We start from the raw sequence: 19,366 nt of genomic DNA on the forward strand, positions 1-19,366 counted from the left end.
AAGGTGCGCGGTGTCGATGGTCGCGGACGATGGTGCACGATGTACGCGAAAATAACGAAACAGCCAGTAAATAGTTGTAAAATACGACGCAACACGGAATATGGTCCAACGGTCGTGAGATCCCCTGTATCTATACCTGTGCCTATAGCTACAGCGTAAATCACGAGCTGCTTGCTGCTTACGTGTGCGCTGTTACATTGTAAAACTTTATTCCGAAACGAGTCAGTACCGTTTTACGGTATAGTCGGAGCGTTGTATCTGCTCCTAAGCCAGTCGCGATTCGCGCGCGATACCAGGTGTGGCACGCAAAAGTGCGTGTACGTACTGGCTGAGATCTTTATTTCCACTCTAATAATTTACAGGAGTTCGTGCAAAGGAGGACGTTTTAAATTATAGATCGGCTCGCTTGTTGGAACGGTTTATCTTTCGCTTTTGCACGAGCGACCCTCGGCGACCTGGTTACGTCTAACCGCGGTCCGTGTTTACCGTGGACCGGAAGGAAACCAAAGCCAAATCTCTTATTTCGATTATTAAAGAGAAGGAGAGAAAGATCTATTTTAAAAAAATTGCTGACATTCAGCGATACACGACCACGAGATTTTCTTCCATTTTACCAAAAGTGGATAGGAAAAACCAGTTGACATAGGTCTGATGTAACGTTTCTTCCGATGTAAATATTTATTACTCTGTGCGACGCGACGGAGAAAACAAAATCAAACTATTCTATTTTTTAAAAGAAACGAAATGCATATTCCGATCGCGTTTAAAGCGATATCACTTAAAATCTTGAAACATACTTGAATATTATGATTAAAGAAAAAGAAGAAAAAACTTGTATATTTTCATATTTTATTCGCAACAGCAACAAACAGCTATATTTATCACATTTGATAGCTACACAGTTCGAAAGATTAATTACATTTAATGGGCTTAACGCTGAAACTCGAGAGACCGCATTACGAATATTTGTCCGATATATCTCTATAGTTGACCATCGTTGTTAAATCTGTAGGCCCGTTATTATTTTCAGGTGAACCTGGCAGTCACGTGTTCGGAAGCATCAGCGACGGTGTTTTCCACGGAAAAATCATTTCGCCCCGCGGTGGCGCGTGGTACGTGGAAAAGGCGCACTATTACTTTCCGCCGCACGAGATAAATGACACGTTACATTCGGTCATTTATCACGAAAATAACGTCCGGGACCCGTACGCCCATCTTCGAAAAGGTACGTCGAATTTTTTCCGTCTTCTTTTTTCTTCCTTTCTTCGTTTGCTTCTTCTTCTTCTCTTAAATAATATTATCATAATAAAAATCGTTGCGATCGGTCCAACGAACAATTTTAGACCTATTGTATATATTGTTCTAGATATATTAGATTTGTCGAATAAAGAAAAATGAACGAAAAACGGTAAAACTTTTCAGGCTAACAAACAGATCTAACTTTACACGGTTATTACGATTAACCTACGCTTTGAGTAAGTCTTGTAATGCATCGTTCGAGCTAATTAAACATAATAATTAATTTTAATTATACAGCTCGCATTTCAACGGCAGATTAAAACGTCAGTTTCACATACCTCTACCTTCGATAAAATGTAAATCTCCTGCGTCATCGTTAAAACGTCTTTACGCGTTTACGCGTTTTCGAAGCACAGTGAAATTGGTCAAGTGGGACGTTTGTTTACGTATATGTGCAAACGGTATTAAAACGGAATCTAAGAAGGACGATCGATAGTATTTGTATATACTTGCATCGATAATTGTGACGATCGTGTATATCGCGCGATTGGGTAACGCAATAACCGTGTCCATGAAGCGAAATAATCGAAATACGACACACGTTAGTCGAGGAATACTCGAAAGGAGAGCCGCTCTATCTTGTAGCTCGATCTAGCCTAGCTTCTTACGCTAAAATATAGTACGCCAGTGGTAAAGATCCGCGTACCATTCTTACCATCAACGTTGTACAGGTCACGCGTACCAAGATCATAATGCGATAATAAATATCGATCAAACTTTCGAAGGAGCGATAAAGTGGTAAGAAGATAAGCTCTTTACTGGACATAAACAATTACATAACGGTGCATAAGTCGGATCAGAGCTGTACGAAACTGAACGATGGGCCATAAAATAAGCACGAAATCGTTCTGTAGCGAATTTATTTACTTTGTTATTCCGTGAAAGCATTCGAGCGTTGTTTGAAGTATCAGCATGATAGCGCTCTCGTCTTTAATCCTATTGCTGTGTCGCTTGTTCGATAAATGAAGTTCGCGTAATAGAACCATCGTCTTATTAGCGTTGAGAATAAGTCACAACTAGGCAATTCTTTGCACAAATTTTTCCGTCTTTGATATATCCGTCCATTCGAACGTGTGTCTATGTATGTATGTATATCAGAATGCAACTTTGTTTGCTGCGAAATTCGGTTGATTTTTAATAATGGTACTCGAAAGTAGAAGGATTAATTTTTATCCAAAGCTTTATTTCCACTTATATTCCGTCCTAAAATGCTAAATATCGATATCGTGTTAAGCGATTTTAAACAACTTGCTCGCGCTGTGACACCCTGAACGAGATCGTAATAGCTACTTGTTGGTTCTTTCCATCGATTTTATTTATCGACTTATGTCGTACAAAGATAGACGGAGAAGCAATCCTGCGCTCGTTGGAGGATTATGAATCCGATAGTTGCGTCGTGCGTAGAAATTTCGTTAAAAAAAAAAAAAAAAGAAAAAAAAATGGCGTGTTGCGGCGGTTGACAAAAGCCGGCTAGCCGCGAGTAGGATGCGGAAGAAAGGTTCGGCGCCTCTTGTCCGTGACTCTAAACATAGAGCGCGTACCGCCTCTATAGATCCGACGGACAGGTCGCGTCGACGCGAATGCATACGTATTCGCAACGGCGCCACGCGACCCTGCGTTTACACACTTGGACGGACAGCACCCCTTTGCCACGCGACGTACACAGGTTTCTCCCTTTCTCGAACCGACGGACTAAACAGTCGGCGTTACGAGCCATCCTTAAAGGAGCACCCAGCCGTGTACGGTTTTTAAGCGAATCGCCTTAACGACACACGCTGGTCTGCGTAGCCGACTCTGAATCGCACGTTCGTGAATAGAGGCACACGCGGACACGCGTCGCGCACGCTAGTTAGAGAGTCAAATTCGAACAAGTAGCGTATAGCTAGCAGGCTGAACTCGAACGTCTCGTCGAGTTAAAGTGCTTAACGGCGCGCGTACAGCTCGATCGATTCGAGCTTCGATTCGAGCTTCTGGTCCATTTGACCCTGGAAAAGATGCGTCGACAACATTCCCTTCTCGGTCGTCGTTTTCTAAACTTTCTTCCCGTTGCAAATCCGTTGTCTCGCTCTCACCTCGCCTCCTTCTCGCCTATTTCGACGACACTAGTCGGATTACTTGGCGGAAATGCTCGTTGTTTTAAAAGAGTGTCGTTATTACCGAACATTTTGGTAACTGACTACGTGTTTGAACCTGTTCGAAGTAGTCTATTCCAGTTTGAAACCAGTGTACAGCCATACAGAGAGATTACACATTCCGTATAAAGGTACGGTCTCCAGCGAGCAGGTTGATAGCAGGTTGAATTTCTCGCGCTATTCGTGATATCATTACGGAAGAAAGTAGTCTATTCGGGTGCATATACGATACGGTACGAGAGAAACAAGGGTGGAAGGTGTTAGCCGAGTTCGAATTAGACATCGCCGAGAACACAGCTCAGCCCCGTTCCATTTCTATAGATACGCGTGCAGATTTCACCCCGGTCTGACCATCTCCACCGTGTTTACAGCTTTTATGCAAATAACCGGCGCTTAAATAAACAGTTGCCGTTTCGTGTATAATATTTATCGTGCTTCTCGCGTATATTGCGCTTCGCGGACGAGAACTGCCGCCATCTTGCCTGTTTCCGTGCAGGATAGATGCGAGTAGCAGTGTGCGTGCCGTTATGAATCTGCAAAATTAAGGACCGGCGAGTTCCCTTGCATCATTCGCTTTCCTTTCCAAGTATCGTTGTTGTATTTTACCGCGCGTTATTACAGCTACAAAGACATACCACCATGTCTTTCCCCGTATCTTTTATATTTTTCATCGTCGTCGATGAGTTTCGATCGCAGCTTACGTCCGTGATCTCGCGGTAAACCGACCTTTAACCGAAATTTATCTTCCCGATTCGATTATTACTCGCGTCGATGTAAATCACGAGCCAATCTGACGAGTTTCCTTTGTTAGTGTTTGGCGACGAGTAAAAGCGAAAGGTCCCCTGTTGGAGATCGGAGAGCGTGTAACGCTGATACGAATTAACGCTACCGCGTAGGTGATATCGATAAAGCTGGCCGACATCGTGACATCGAAACGCCGAGTCATTAAAGCTCGTGGCTCACGGTTAACCCGCCAATAAAACCAGCAGCGGCCACCGCAATTATCCTGCATAGCAAGACCAACGATATCAGCCTGTTCTTATTACGCGATACTTGCGCTCTACGATTCGATTGCAAAAGCTAGAAAGAGAATTTAGGCGGAGGCACGCAATGGCGATCCTAATCGGTTACCGTTATGCTTAACCATAATATCAGGTATTAACTAGCTACAAATATTGCCGCGCTTTCGTCTCTCCGATCACGAGCATCCGCCCTCTCGTTAGCAGTAGGATTAATACAATGTTATCGATACAGGGACACTTGAATTTGGTTGCACAAGTTATTATAATCGACTATCGCTTGGATTATAACAGCGTACGCGTTACACGTTGCTTAATTCTCTATAGTTCCTAAGGGCGGATCACGATCGGCATTGTTAACCTTTTTCGCTCCTGTTACGGTTAAAGTGGAATAATCGATACCGTACAGACGATTTATACCTTGAGTTATTAAAAGACATTACAAATTTTAAGAAAACATTTACTCCTGAAAAATAGGATAACTTTCCTATTTCACGTTCTCGAGTTGCGTTAGAATTTCGGTAGATACGTACGATGTGTCGACGGTCGTAACCCGCGAGAATCACACGACGAACGCGTTAAACGGCAAAGTAAAGAATCGTCGAAGCTGGGCCTTTAAAGCTAAATTATGAAAATCTCGACTCGTAAAAAGCGATAGAATCGGTCGTAGCTCTGCTAGGTTTGCTCGGCCGCTCGTCTGGTTGGTATGCCACGTCGCGCCACGTCGCGCCACGTCGCGCCACGCCGTGCCGTGTCGGTCGGTGGACGATGAAAGAGGAAGTGTGATTTCACACCCATACGTAGGTGGGTGACCACGTCCTCGAAATAATAGCATCGCCGTTACGGATGATATGACACCCAAGGGGAAGCGGTTAGAGTTTGCCATTACATGGCGCATTATGTCCGTGCATCCGCTTTACAGACACAGCTCCCTGCATTTCGAAATTACGCGAATAATTAAACTGCGCATCGGCGCTTCCGCTGCGATGCGTTATAAACTTCCCTCGCAAGATGAGAACACGGAGACGCGTGCTCGCGTCCGCTTCCATTTCTTACGTTCTTGGAGTACCTATACGTGTGTATCGGATGTTCGAGTTTCGTCGAAACGTTTCTGAAAACAACTCTTCTACGCTTTAACGGATCCAGCTTTTCCACCGTAGTTACTATCCATCGAAAACACGAACGGCGAGAGATTCGAATTGCCCCGAAGCCCGCGGACGTTTCGTTAGTATTGTTAGTTCTTGGCAACGACTCTAGTTCGAGACTCGGCGAAATGTCCGGCTGCTTCGGAGATTTTAACGATCCCGAGATTTCACCGCGAATAGTCGGACTATGTTTGATCTTTCGTATCATTCACGGTCGCATCACGATCAACTTGGACGCGACACGCGTAATCTTCTTTTTTTTTTTCCTGTAGGAAATCTATTCGTGGACGTATAAGTCTTTAGCGTATAATTATCAAATGCTGTATAACGTGGTGAAACAACGAGTTTAAGTATATACATAGTATGTATCTTCTTATTTCGAAAGTCTGTTTTCTAAAGTATTAATTATTAGCGTAGCGAATAGAATTAACGTTTTACCGTTATTCGTAGGCGAATCCGGCGGTTGTGGTATCACCGATGATGTGGTGGAGTGGATGGACAGAGTTCAAAATTCTGCCATACCGGACGTTTCTCGTCCGGTAATCACGAGTAAAAACGACAAGATATTCAAGTCTCAGGCGAAACCGTGGATTGGTGATCAAGAATCACCGGGCCACAAATATTCGAGAGAAGCTAACGAACCTAGTCATCGAAGAACACGGAGGGCAACCAGGCCGAAGGAGGATAACAAAAACACTTGTTCTCTTTTTATTCAAACCGATCCACTCATATGGAGACATATATCGGAACAGGTAAATTTAGAATACACGCAAAACTACGTTCTTTCCTTTAAGCGTATTTTAACGTGGTTTCGATCTTGAAAGGAGAAAGATGATCCGATGTAGAAGGGCCGTCTTTTTTATCATATAGCGAAATCGTAATAACTCGTTGCATAATCGTCGAATTCTCCGAATACGTACGATTCCCCGGTCGTAGTCACATTCGTACGACTATTTTCTTCTAAACTGGACGTCGCGGCATTCTGCATTTTCTTCGCTCGGACGTTCTTTCCCGTGCCGTTCTAAAAATTACAGAAGTATTTGATTTTTCGACTGTACTTTCAGTTACATCACGACGCGGAGAAGACCAGAGAAGAGATACTGTCACTGATCGCGCACCACGTTACCGCTGTGAATTACATCTATAGAGACACCAGATTTGACGGCAGAATCAAACATAGGAATATTAAATTCGAGGTGCAACGGATAAAGGTGACTACGCATCATTGGATAATTTCTACGCGCCGCGAATATACCATCTGTCACGCGTTGAACGTTAAATACGACTATTCTGTTCGCGATAGATCGATGACGATACAGCTTGCACGCCCCAACAAACGTATGGCGAGCCAAACCCGTTCTGCATGGAGAACATTGACGTTAGCAACTTTTTAAACTTGCATTCGCTCGGCAACCACGAAGATTTTTGCCTCGCCTATGTGTTCACATATAGGTACGAAAAGAAGTGAACCAATTTAAAAATTTACGTTATCAAGAAGATCTATATAACCGGTCTATATTATTAACAGAGATTTTACTGGCGGCACGCTTGGTCTTGCTTGGGTGGCCTCCGCATCCGGTGCGTCCGGTGGCATTTGCGAAAGATACAAAACGTACACGGAAACTGTCGGGGGAATGTATCAATCCACCAAGAGATCTTTGAATACCGGAATCATCACATTTGTTAATTATAATAGCAGAGTACCACCGAAGGTGTCACAGCTGACATTGGCCCACGAGATAGGACATAATTTCGGATCACCTGTAAGGATTTATAGTGGAACATTGGAGGATTTATCGTTACATTGTTATTGTAATCGTTTGTTTTCGCAGCATTTCATTTCACCCTAAGCCAGCATTTAATCGCGCTTTCTTTGCAGCACGATTTTCCACCGGAATGCAGACCTGGCGGATTGCACGGAAATTATATTATGTTTGCGTCAGCAACGAGCGGCGATCGACCTAACAATAGTAAATTTTCGAAATGCAGTATCGGTAATATCAGCAACGTTTTAGATGCCATCGAAGACAACAAGAAAAGAAATTGTTTCACCGGTATGTGTGCGTGCGTGCGTGCGTGCGTGCGTGTGTAGTTAAGAAAGCGTTAAGGGAGATAAGGTATGCTTATCTCGATCGAAAGGTGAATCTTGTTTCATTTAATTCGTTTGTATGCAGCTTCTGCCGGTGCGTTCTGTGGCAACAAGATCGTCGAAGCTGGAGAGGAATGCGATTGCGGGTACGATGACGATGAATGCGTGGATAAATGTTGCTATCCGAGACAAGTATCGGAATTGGATAAGATAAAAAATGAGACGGCAAAAGGCTGCACCAGAAAGTCCGGAACGCAATGCAGGTACATATGTTTCTCACAGTGTAGTCGAAGCTAGATTTCATAAGAAAAATTTCCGACACAGAATGCATCGTCCAACTTGCATAATCACGAATCTCACGAGTCCGTTTCTTACAGCCCCAGTCAAGGGCCTTGCTGTTCCAGCGAATCGTGCCAGTTCGTTCCTCTCTCGAAAAATGTTCAATGCAAAGCGGAATCGGATTGTAGTTACAATTCGACTTGTAATGGACGATCATCCGAGTGTCCTCCACCGTTGCCAAGGGCTAACAAAACTAGATGTAACGAGGGAACTCAGGTAAAGGAAACTTTTAAATTTGCCCACGTTCTTACGTAGAACGATGCATATAAGATATTTTGGAAATTATGTTCCGAAAATTTGTTCGCAGTTGTGCATCAATGGCGAGTGTACAGGATCGATTTGCCTAGAGTGGAACCTGACCGAGTGCTTTTTGACCAGTAACGTAATTCCAAATATCGATAAACGTAAATTGTGCGAATTAGCTTGTCAAAATGGAACCGATCCATCGACCTGCCGTAGTACTAGCGAATTTGCACACGTTGTTGGTCTGCCTGAAGGTGGGATTAGCCTCCGGCCTGGATCACCTTGTGATAACTTTCAAGTAAAAACCTAATGTTATTATATTACTTTATAAATTTACTATTTATGTTTGGAGCATTTAATAGCGATAGAACGCTCCTTCCAGGGATATTGTGATGTATTTTTGAAGTGTAGAGCGGTTGACGCGGAAGGACCATTAGCCAGACTGAAGAATCTTTTATTCAATAAGGACACGTTGCGTACAGTGGCACAATGGATAACTGTGAGTATGAGTTTCATCTATACGCTGCAGTCACTTTACCTCGCGCCAGACTTCCACCAATACGATATCAAACGTCTTCTGTCTTAGGAATTCTGGTGGGCAGTGCTATTAATGGGAATAGCCTTTATTATTTTCATGGGTTTATTCATCAAGTGCTGTGCCGTTCATACTCCGTCGAGTAACCCTAAGAAACCACCAGCGAGACGTATTAGCGATACTTTAAGAAGACCGATGAATACACTGAGAAGAATGGTATGTCGTATAAGAGAATAATGAAATATAATACAAACGGTCAAATGATAAGTGGCTTTTGTATACTTTGAAATGATGTTTTTATAGCGACATCCACATGGCGGAGGTGGAGCCGGTCCCAGAAGTATACCTCCTAGACAAAATCATGGAGGCCATGGTGCTACTCGGGGCCCCTCTCACGGCTATGGAGAGGGTAGAGGTGCTCAATATTATCCCAAAGGTAAATCCACGTGATAATTTCGATCGCTTTTTAATGCAGCTATCGTTGCTCGAGTTTGATCCTAATAAATGTTGCTCGTTCTAACACGTACCGTATGTTTGTTTATTACCTGGCGAAATATGGATTAAACTCAAGCTAAGAAGCTTGCCGTTATGTATTTGTCCCTGTGTGATCTGCAACTACATCAATGTTTTTTCCTGTTTGCATCTTCCTCGCATTGATTGACGCGCATCACTACCTGATACTATCGTTCTATGACCTACAGAGGTGAGCTGGGGCCTATACTTTATACCCTTGGTAGGAGCAAATTCACGAATAGAATCACGATAGGAAAATCACGAGCTGCAATCAGCTGCGACGTTCTGCGATGAACGAGTCATATTCGATGTAACGATGTCACTGTGAATTCTTGTATTTGCTCCTGGTGGTAGTCTCTCTTTCATAACCATTCGACGAAAGCCATCGGGTAGAACTTTCATTCGATCATTGATATCAAAGTAAAATTTAGTATCAGTATCTACTCCGCTTACGCATCATTCGTATTAATTTCGATGGTACTTTTGCGAAATATGGCTTTTGTATGATTAGTGGATCTTGCTAGAAGTATTATCTTGCTGGTAATTGAAAAAATTAAGTGCATGATAAATTTTGTGATTTTTCCAACGAGCCAAACTGGTTGTAGCAATAATGACTAACTTATTATCTCGGTACATTCGTTGTTTAGTTGGCTTCGATATTTCTTTTCACGATCGAATACTTTTGTAAACTTTAAGCAGGCTATCGCTCGGTTCCCACAGCTAGTGCGCCACCCAGTAGCAGCGCAGCACCCAACTACGGCCGGTCCAATCATCCAGAACTGTACGCCGGCGCCTATTCGGGCTCCGGGGGAGGGGGGCGGGCCTCAGCCTACGAGATGAGGCATCACAACAAGGTGTGACGACCTTAGAGAACTATCGCAGACGAGAGACGGTCTCGACGTTGCACCGTAAATTGTTCTCTTGTTTAATGCCAAACTGTGAAACGAGCCGATTCATCCAACATAGAGAGGATATCTCTCGTAATCGGGATCGACGGAATCAATGGAAGAGAGTACAGAGCGCGATCGAAAGCATTTGAAAGTTCCGACGACCGCCGATCTACGTTTTTATTTCGATTCGAGTAACTCGCGCAAGGGAACTAGTTCGGAAATTGTAAATTGAACAACAAGTGTATTATATAATCAATGGTGGTGATATATCGAGACTTCTCGTTTGACGTTAAGCTTTTGTCGAGCTGATTTTTATCGGCAAACGTACGAGGACATCGACGTTGCGAAAACGAAACGAACGATGCCGTTGGGACGTGATGGATCGTAAACTGAGAAATCGTTAAAAGACTAATATTATGCGATTCTCTGTAATTCGTCTTTTAAATGTTTCCTGCTGATTCCTCCGTGTTGCCATTAAATATTTTTCGCGTCTCGATCAAAATTACAAGGCTCTCGATAAATCTCTTTGTCCGCGAAATTCTTTGATATCAATGTACAGATCGAAGTTTGTGGAAATTTATTTCTGTGGACAACGCTGGATTCGCACAGCAATATTGAGTAATATTGAACGCAACGTATTTTTGTCGTTCGATGTAAAAACATTTATGGCCAAGATTGCATAGTAACGTTTATGCCTCGATTTCTCGATGAAGTCGAATTTTTGCGTGTTTTTCGCTCCGGAAAGCATACTTTTATACATACATGGAGACTGTCGGTTAGAAGAAGAAGGGAAGTTCAAAGGGATTAACGGAGACGACAATATATATTTGGAATAAGTGTTAGGATGATAACCCGTAATTTTTGAAAAGCTCCCGTTGAACGTACCTTGTGCCTTTTAACTCTTGTACGCGACTATTATGTACATTATTCTATTATAGTACGATTTTAAAAGACAGACTTTTTCTATGTTTTTCTTTTTTTGTTTTCTTTTTTTTATTTCAATGTTCTTCCAACTGCATGTTGTTTATTCAAAGTTAAGCCTTTGATTATTAGTATTTTTTATACAAATATAGGTAAAGATAATTAATAAGCAATGCCAAAATGTTTAAATATGATTTCTCTTTTAATGCATTTATACATAAGTTATAGCCTATAAGGATATTATTTTATTTAAATGTAAAAGTCTTTGTGATTATACCACAACCGCTTTCCGCAGCGAAAGAGCGCGTTTACCATTACCAAACTATTGCAGGTCATTCACTTGATCTCTACCATTGTAGTATAATAATTAATGATATGTAATATTCTTATACTAATTTTTATTAGCCAATTGAAACGAGCAGAGTTACGAGAGACTATGAACATGGGAGAAAAGTATCGACAAACAAATGTTTATAGTTGTATTTCATTAACGACTATTCTGCTGAAAATGATATTGAATAATATCGGTTCTATTATGATAATTATGCTGATTATTAACGATATTATTATTACTATTAATTATTATTATTATTATTATTATTATTATTATTATTATTATTATTATTATTACCACCATTACCATTATGGCTATTACTATTATTAATTAGTTGTCTATTGCAAATGATAATTTATCTTCGCTATGCGCGAATGTTATAAGTTGTATTTAAATATGGTTTTTAACTTACAATTATAGAGGGCTGTACCGTAAACGCGCTTTAATGACGCGCATAGCGGACCAAAGACGAGCCCTCCTTTTGAGATATAAACGTGTTTTAATATACATGGGCTCATTTGTGCACTGCTGCATACTCGTATGCCACACAAACGAAATTCGCACGTGTCCAACGGCGAATCGTAGTAAGTTGTACGCGATATATACGCACTTCCTTTCTCGAAACGCCAAAATGTTATACGTGATCGACTGAATTTTTTTACTCGTCCCTCGTCCAACCTTCTTGCGCAAATTTTGTCCAATTTGTTCCATGTGTTTCTATTCGAGGCAATAATCGAATATGCAGATACCAACTACTATCACTGTCAATAGCGATATAATAACGGATTTATTAATATCGTAACCTAGCCGTTTTTCTTTTGTCCAACGTTTTTGATCGAAGCATCGTTAGGCTTAGCAATATTTTCATAAGGAAATGTGTTTCCTATTTCTTCTCGTTCTACGTGTGATGAAAAATGTCATTAGATACCGTTCAACGTTACGACAGATAGTTTATACGCTACAAAGACATAGATTTCGTTTAGACGATGATCCAGAAACTTAACAATTTTAAACATAGGGTCGTGCAAGACAGAAGGAACATTAACAGGGATGAAGAGGTAAAACAAGGAGGTGTCCGCCACCGCCAAATCGCAGGAAATACGAGTTTGCGGATCGTGTGGAAATGTACAATAGTCGCAATGTGATTATAAAAAAAAAAAAAGAAGTGGATCATACGGAAGCTGATGCGAGATACGTGCGAAAGTGGGAAAGAACAAAAGAGCGAGGGAAAGGTATGGGAAGAGAATGGGCGTGAAAGAATAAAAGAGAGAGTGTTAAACTGTGTGTACATATATTGATATTATATATACATAAACGATAATTATATAACCATAAGAAATGGTAAAGCGAATATAAAAAAAAAAATACTTGTTTTTATATCAAATCTGTATTATAGCGAAATATTATCCTGTATTTTGTAATCGGGACGGAAATTTGAGGATGACGAACGAATGACTGTATGTGCGTGTAATCGAGCCCTTAGGTTTTTAAGGTAATGACTTTTTTAACGACGATCCAACGTGGACCGGACCGGATCGTTTGACATAGGTTATTTAAGCAGTTTTGAAGTTTCTTGCATATAGATGCAACAGGATTCCGTTTGGTCCCATTTGTAATCGCTCGTCCGATCCTAACATAAAAGTTAATTATATTATTTCCAAGTGTTTCATGGCAATCCATGAGTACAACTTACTGCCATTCGTAGTAACGCGTAGCAAAGAAGGTCGGTCGAACGACCTTTCGAAGTATAAGCGATAATCTACGCTAGAAATCTACGTGGGAAAATGTATTAAAATTAACGTGACGTTAACATCATTTTTATCGTATGTATTTATATAATTATCATATATTATGATAATACAAGGAACAATAATTTATTGTTTTTGATACGACGTTATGAGATTTCCCCCAAAAGTCAGGTATCGACTGCCGGTTTAATCAGCAATCGCGATTTCAATATCGTTCATGATTATTCTTGCTTCCATTTCACTGCCATAAAAACGATTCAAATGACTGAATACAAGATCAAAATAAAAGAGAACGGAAGAGAAATAATGGCATTGTTTTGAAAAAGAGAAGCCTAAGACGAGCGTAGAATGGGACCAAGTATTCTAGTATCTAGTTGACAAAAACGTTGCTTGCCCGTATCGAGAGAACTGTAGCGATTAAAAAGCAAAAGTATGTTTTCATTCATCGTTTGTCTCCGAGGAGTCTCTACTACATATGCTTAAGCTCAATGGTTTCTGCGCTGTCTGGATTAAGATCGCGTCCTATTATTATTATTATTATTATTATCATCATCATCATCATCATCATTATCGTCATCGTCATCGTCATCGTCATCAATTATCATTATTCGATAATTGTGCGTCTCGCAGCACATTATTTGTGATAAACAATTTCTGTGGGGCACGAGCAAATTCTTCGATTAAAAGAAAATTTGAATGTCTGCAAAAAAAACAGCATCTTTAAAGTACCTATCTTAATCCAGACGTGTGTCATCGTGACGCAATGCACACTACTTTATCACTTGTACATAATGTTAGTAAGGAAGAAACAAAAAGAAATCGAAGATTATATTTTTTCTATCGATCCAAAAATGTGGTGACCTATCAACATCGTGCATCCGAGATTAATTTCGTCTACGTTAAATTTTTCATGTCCGTTCCGATATGATTTTAGCTAAAATAGTACATACATACATACATACATACATACATATGTTGTTCAGTTTCACCAAGAGTTCGTACGTTCTACGTGTAGAAAGTATTACTTGGATATCACAAAATCACCAAGTTGCCTTTATGTTTTATGTGCCGTAGTGTTTTATTTCATTTTTAATTCATACAAACAGTTTTAAGCTCTGCGTTTTGAATTGATACTTTGATGTAAGTTTTATTAAGCATGATACTGACCAATCGCCTGAACGTTGCTTCAGACCACCACTCTCTCTTTTTCCCAATGTCTAGAACGTGGCGAGTGTTTTAAAGAATACTATAAATAAAAGGAATCTGATTGTGAATCTTTTGTGTTATGTTAATGTGATTATAAAAGAAAAAAAAAAACAAAAAGAAAAACAAGAACATTGTAAAGAACTAAATAAAGCATACATTTTACATTTATATAATTGTACTTTCTACCATATCCTCCGTCACTGTCATATTCATCGACATATTGTTGCTTATCATTTATCTATTGTTTATCAATATAATTGACAATGATGCCATAATTTGAGAAATATGAATTTTCAACGTAAATTGCATGTGCGAACTTAAAAATATTCAAGTTCATTTTCTAGCTATTCCCTGTTATAGAATAACCACGTAAAAACAAAAAGAAAAGGGTTTCCTAATATACATATAAATACAATTTGTAGATACTTTTATTTATTTTATAAACTATTGTAAAAGTTACAATATTGTACATTAGAAAATGTAGATTGAACGTCTCTAACGTGTCTATTTTACGATACGTGTATATTTCGATTCATAGACAGATAGCGTTTTATAATTCACCTGTAATACAAAACGTTCCTTACAGATACAGATGACGTATAATAGAATACTGAAAAGATGTGGTATTGTTTTGTCAGCGAATATTCTAAGCCAGGTATCAGATACGAAAGTGATGGTATTGCCCTGTACGAAATGCATTGTTTCAAATAAATTAATGCAAACTTGTCTCTTCGGACAGTTTAAATACATTTCCAAACAAACTTATCGAATTCGATTCGATTTAAAGCAGTATAAACAAAATATTACTAATTATATTTTTTTACAAATACAATGTTTTGCCACGTTCGTCGCTTCTTCTTTCCTTCCGTTTTTAAACGGAGTCAATGAAAATGCGTTTGATTCCATGTTTAACGTAATGGACGTAAAAAAAAAAAAAAAGAAAAAAAATGACCCTGAGTGGCAAGCTGAAACACACATTCTTCATCGACGACTTTATGGCTGCGAATGTTCGAGCTTGTATACATCGTGATATGCGTTACGTATTAGTGCATATGGGAAGCAGCTTTCTAACAGATCCATCGTTAAAAATGGCGATTCTTGAACTATCTGGTCCAACAAAAGGTACACGGATTCCCTATTTTTGATCGCCTCTTTGTCTGCTTCTTGGCCCAGTCGGAGTAAACTGGACGATGCCAACGCAAGGAATTCCTTCATTCGATCTTCTATGTCATTTTGTCCACAGATGGTAAATAATGCACCAAAAATATTATTTATTGCAGTTGCCATGCAATGTATGTTGTTAGAATGACCCTCTAGGGATGCCCGATAAAAGGAATTCTCGTTTCGAGCTAATTTCGGGATAGAAACGGCGACGAAAACCATCAACAGACATACGAGCAAATGTTCATCTTCATCTACTTCGGATTTTTGGCTTCTTAATGCTGCTGTTAATGTTGGATCAACCTTGCAGGTTAAACCAGCGGCTGAAGTCATTTCGGAAACAACACGCATGGGATCACCGGATGGTAAATGATGTCGGAAATCTAGAATCGAGCTTAAAAGAAACGGTATACGTTCTTCCAAGACATCGACCAATGCGGATTGGGCTAATTGTCTGAAACTTAGAATTACGCCTATAATTGTTACTCGTTGCAGCACATTATCCACCTGCTGCAACCTTTTAAATTGTTCTTTCATTACTTCTGGTTTATCAAAGTTCGTTCGCAAAGCGATAAGAACATCTTTATTGCCAGCAACTAATTTCTTTAGCTGTTGCACTTGACTAGCTATATGCCACATCAGATTTTCATTCAACATCTTCATACCGTACGGTCCGATTAGTTCAGCTAATGCTCTCAATTCATTGATATCAGAAAACTCCTCCGCGTTAAAAGGTATCGCTCCCTCTACGGATAAACTAACAAATGCTCTTTGATTGCTAGAATAACAAATATTCCCGGCGCTAACTCGCCTTAATAAAACATCGGAATACCATTGCGTGTATAAAGCAGCGATAGTCTTATCACCATGACTATCTAATTCTTGAGTTTGTTGAAGAAGTGCGTTATTGAATACACGCGTAATATCTATATGCACATAGTTTTCAACCGTCTGAAGAACATTCATGTAAGATCTAACGCTCACGAATAATTCTGATGGTTTAGCTATTTCACTAGTATCTGAATTGTACATGACCATACCAACAAGTGCTCTGGCAAATCTTGATTCTAAATGTTGATGCAAGTATTCTCTTGGCGCGAATGTATATTCCCATACGTTGATAGTAGGGCAGTAATTAATGGCATAGCATAGCTCTGTTAATGCCATGTGAAGTTTATCCATTGTGGTAAGTTCTTCCCTGGTTTTTCTGTAACTCTCTATACCTGGTTTATGGATTTCATACATATTCTTCTTATTTTTATCCTTTTTCTTTCGATTTACAACCTGAGAGATTAATAATGCACAGTGTTTTGGCAATAATTTATCGCTCATGTTACACTGCTCATCACAGATAGTCGTAATAATATTTTTAGCTTCTTTGGCCATTTCGTCTAAAAACATATTAACGACGGATAAACTTCGTTCTCGGATATGATGACGCTCTTCCGGACACAGTTCGTGCGTACAACTTTGAAAATGACTACATATTAAAGGAAATGCAACGATATATCTATTTTGAGCAGGAAATTCTAAACACATGTGAAATTGATCTTCAAATACTTTGCTGTAGAAACAGAAGATAGATAAATCGGACGTTTCAACTAGCATTTCATCCAAATTATCCACCATCTTAGTATGATATACTACAGTATCCATAAAAGATGCTAACTCTCTATTATCGGCTAAATTCATGTTGCATTTTGCGATAGACATATATGCTTGCAATCTGAACCAATCCAATCGGAATGCACGAAAATCAAACAGTTCGTTATCTTCCACTTGTTTGACTGTTAGACTAGCTATCTTTGAACACATATCGCTAAGAATCGCTCCTTCATCTTCTGGACAAACCGGAAGGTTTTGTATCATTTGATCTAAAGCAGGTGCATCAAATCCAGATAAAAATTGCACGTAATACCTTTGAAGTACTTGGGAATATTTCTTCACTAATGCTCTTAATTCTTCGCAGTGAAACAGTAATTCTGGCAATTGACGATCCACTAGATCCTCGCCTCCCCTTCCTTTACCTTTCCCTTGCGTCGGAGGATTAACGCCATGTCGCAAAAGCCATAAAATTTCATCCCTCGCATGAGAGAGTCCCATCAAAACTAAGAGCGCTTTTGGTCCTAAGAGGCCAGGTTGGTCGGTTAAAATTAAACCCAGCTCTTTCAGCGCAGTCCTTAGGAATTTTCTTCTTTCCCTGTGTCTATAACCAGCCTTTTGCACCGCTTGACTATAACATTCTTTCACTTCCGATACCCGTTTACTGTATCCTTTTATACTTTCAAAGAATGTTTGTATGTATTGATGTATATAAATAACTTCATCTCTGAACAAGGCTAACACCCAACCAGATTCCAAAGCCGTGGTCCATAATTTACCGGGCTGTTCCTGATTTAAAAATGAATGACACAGCGTGAAACCTAAAATAACCCATCTTTCTATTCTATCTATGCTCAAAGTTTCGCAAGACATAGTGTCCGTTGCTGCTGCTTTAAGTATTTGTCCAGGACTTCCAACAAGGCTGAGCTTTTGATCTGCTCTCCATGTATCCGCAGATAAATTTCTCTCAGGATAAATAGGCCACAATGAGGTGAGAGCAGTCTTTAATAATTTAGAATGAGGAACAAATTCTTCCGAAAGTTTCTTTAATGGAGCATCATAATCCATGATCATTTGACCCAAGCGAGGAAAGCTAGGGTCAGATTGACTGTGTACCATTTCATGAGCTGCGTTAAATAAACCTAATACCGCTTTGCGATCTTCCACTTGTGATAAAAGAATCATTAAACTGACATACGTAACAACAAGATCCAAATAACCTTTTGTTAACTCAAAATTTATCGTTATGTCCATATGAACACCACAAGCATCCATTGTAGTTAAAAGCTCACAGACATTGTCTTTGAAATCAAGCAAATCAACAAAGGTATAATAATATAGAGATAAAGATTTAATAATCTCATTGCGAAGATTCGTAATAGTTTGCAAACTCTTAACATCAATATTAGGAAACTTTCTGACAATCGTCTTGATAGAAGATTCTAAACTTTTATCCGAAAGAAATCCAGGCTTTGATTTGGCATCGCCGCATGCCTTTTTTATGTTATAAATGCGAGTTAACATCCCAATACCTCTGTCATTTAAAATAGTTAGCTTCTCAGCTAACTTTTGTTGACTAGGTACAATAGGTCGTGCCATGATTGTATTATATTATTTTTTACAAAGTCAACATAACTCATTCACCTCTTTTCACTTCTTTGGTTTTAAGTGACAGGAGACCCCACCCCTGGGGACAATTTACTTTTACCGAATACAGCTAAAATAGAGAGATTTTCTTCTCCTACAAAAAAAAATGTAGATATTTATCGTGTTTGTTTAAAAAAAAAAAGTAATATTTAATGTTGAAAGCGTATCTTACCTTTCTTGCTGTTACATGTTTAATACAAATCGATGACACCGTAAAACGAGATTTCTGTGTACGTCGCGTATTAAGTGAAGTATCGCAGTTTCAGTGAACAGTGTGGCCAACAGCTGCTATGTTACTAGTATTCCAAACGAAACAAATGTTACCAAACTATTATTACATTTTAAAACATTAACAAAAGAATAAACGTTCTTAAAGCTAAGTTTCTTTGTTCATCGGTGGGTGTGTGTGTGTGTGTGTGTGTGTGTGTATGGTGAAGAAGATTATGATAATTAGTAATTATGTAAAACATGTAAGTAAAAAAAAAAGATATTTAACAAAATACGTACAAATAATCACTATTTAATGGAAACAATTTTCAGAAA

The 19,366-nt window shown here is 39.5% G+C and overlaps 2 protein-coding genes across 4 annotated transcripts in view; one reads left to right on the top strand and one right to left on the bottom strand.

Moving 5' to 3' along the window:
- The window catches only part of LOC122575365 (disintegrin and metalloproteinase domain-containing protein 10), an 82,737-nt gene extending 68,156 nt beyond the window's left edge, over window positions 1-14,581 (top strand). Inside the window, exons 3-15 of one of the 3 annotated variants that reach the window (XM_043744172.1) lie at window positions 1,031-1,225; window positions 6,046-6,347; window positions 6,660-6,806; window positions 6,899-7,047; window positions 7,124-7,358; window positions 7,475-7,649; window positions 7,770-7,947; window positions 8,062-8,239; window positions 8,331-8,564; window positions 8,649-8,765; window positions 8,853-9,017; window positions 9,105-9,237; window positions 10,011-14,581. In XM_043744172.1, coding sequence (XP_043600107.1) covers window positions 1,031-1,225; window positions 6,046-6,347; window positions 6,660-6,806; window positions 6,899-7,047; window positions 7,124-7,358; window positions 7,475-7,649; window positions 7,770-7,947; window positions 8,062-8,239; window positions 8,331-8,564; window positions 8,649-8,765; window positions 8,853-9,017; window positions 9,105-9,237; window positions 10,011-10,174 — 2,372 coding nt within the window. In that variant the 3' untranslated portion in view covers window positions 10,175-14,581. The remainder of the gene's footprint in view (window positions 1-1,030; window positions 1,226-6,045; window positions 6,348-6,659; window positions 6,807-6,898; window positions 7,048-7,123; window positions 7,359-7,474; window positions 7,650-7,769; window positions 7,948-8,061; window positions 8,240-8,330; window positions 8,565-8,648; window positions 8,766-8,852; window positions 9,018-9,104; window positions 9,238-10,010) is intronic. The other 2 variants (XM_043744173.1, XM_043744174.1) reach the window with 2 other exon arrangements.
- A 247-nt stretch (window positions 14,582-14,828) lies between these two features.
- LOC122575364 (membrane-associated protein Hem) lies at window positions 14,829-19,083 on the bottom strand. The gene is made up of 2 exons (XM_043744171.1): window positions 18,996-19,083; window positions 14,829-18,917 (listed from the first exon to the last, which is right to left on the bottom strand). Exon 2 carries the CDS (start codon window positions 18,773-18,775, stop codon window positions 15,407-15,409), a length of 3,369 nt encoding a protein of 1,122 aa, XP_043600106.1. The 5' UTR covers window positions 18,776-18,917; window positions 18,996-19,083; the 3' UTR covers window positions 14,829-15,406.
- Between the last annotated feature and the right edge of the window lie 283 nt (window positions 19,084-19,366).

Source organism: Bombus pyrosoma, linkage group LG15 (assembly GCF_014825855.1).
Source record: "Bombus pyrosoma isolate SC7728 linkage group LG15, ASM1482585v1, whole genome shotgun sequence".
In the NCBI taxonomy this organism is placed as follows: Eukaryota; Metazoa; Arthropoda; class Insecta; order Hymenoptera; family Apidae; genus Bombus; species Bombus pyrosoma.

Coding starts and splice junctions, on each gene's coding strand:
- LOC122575364 (XM_043744171.1), bottom strand. CDS start 18,775: ATGGCACGACCTATTGTACCTAGTCAACAAAAGTTAGCTGAGAAGCTA.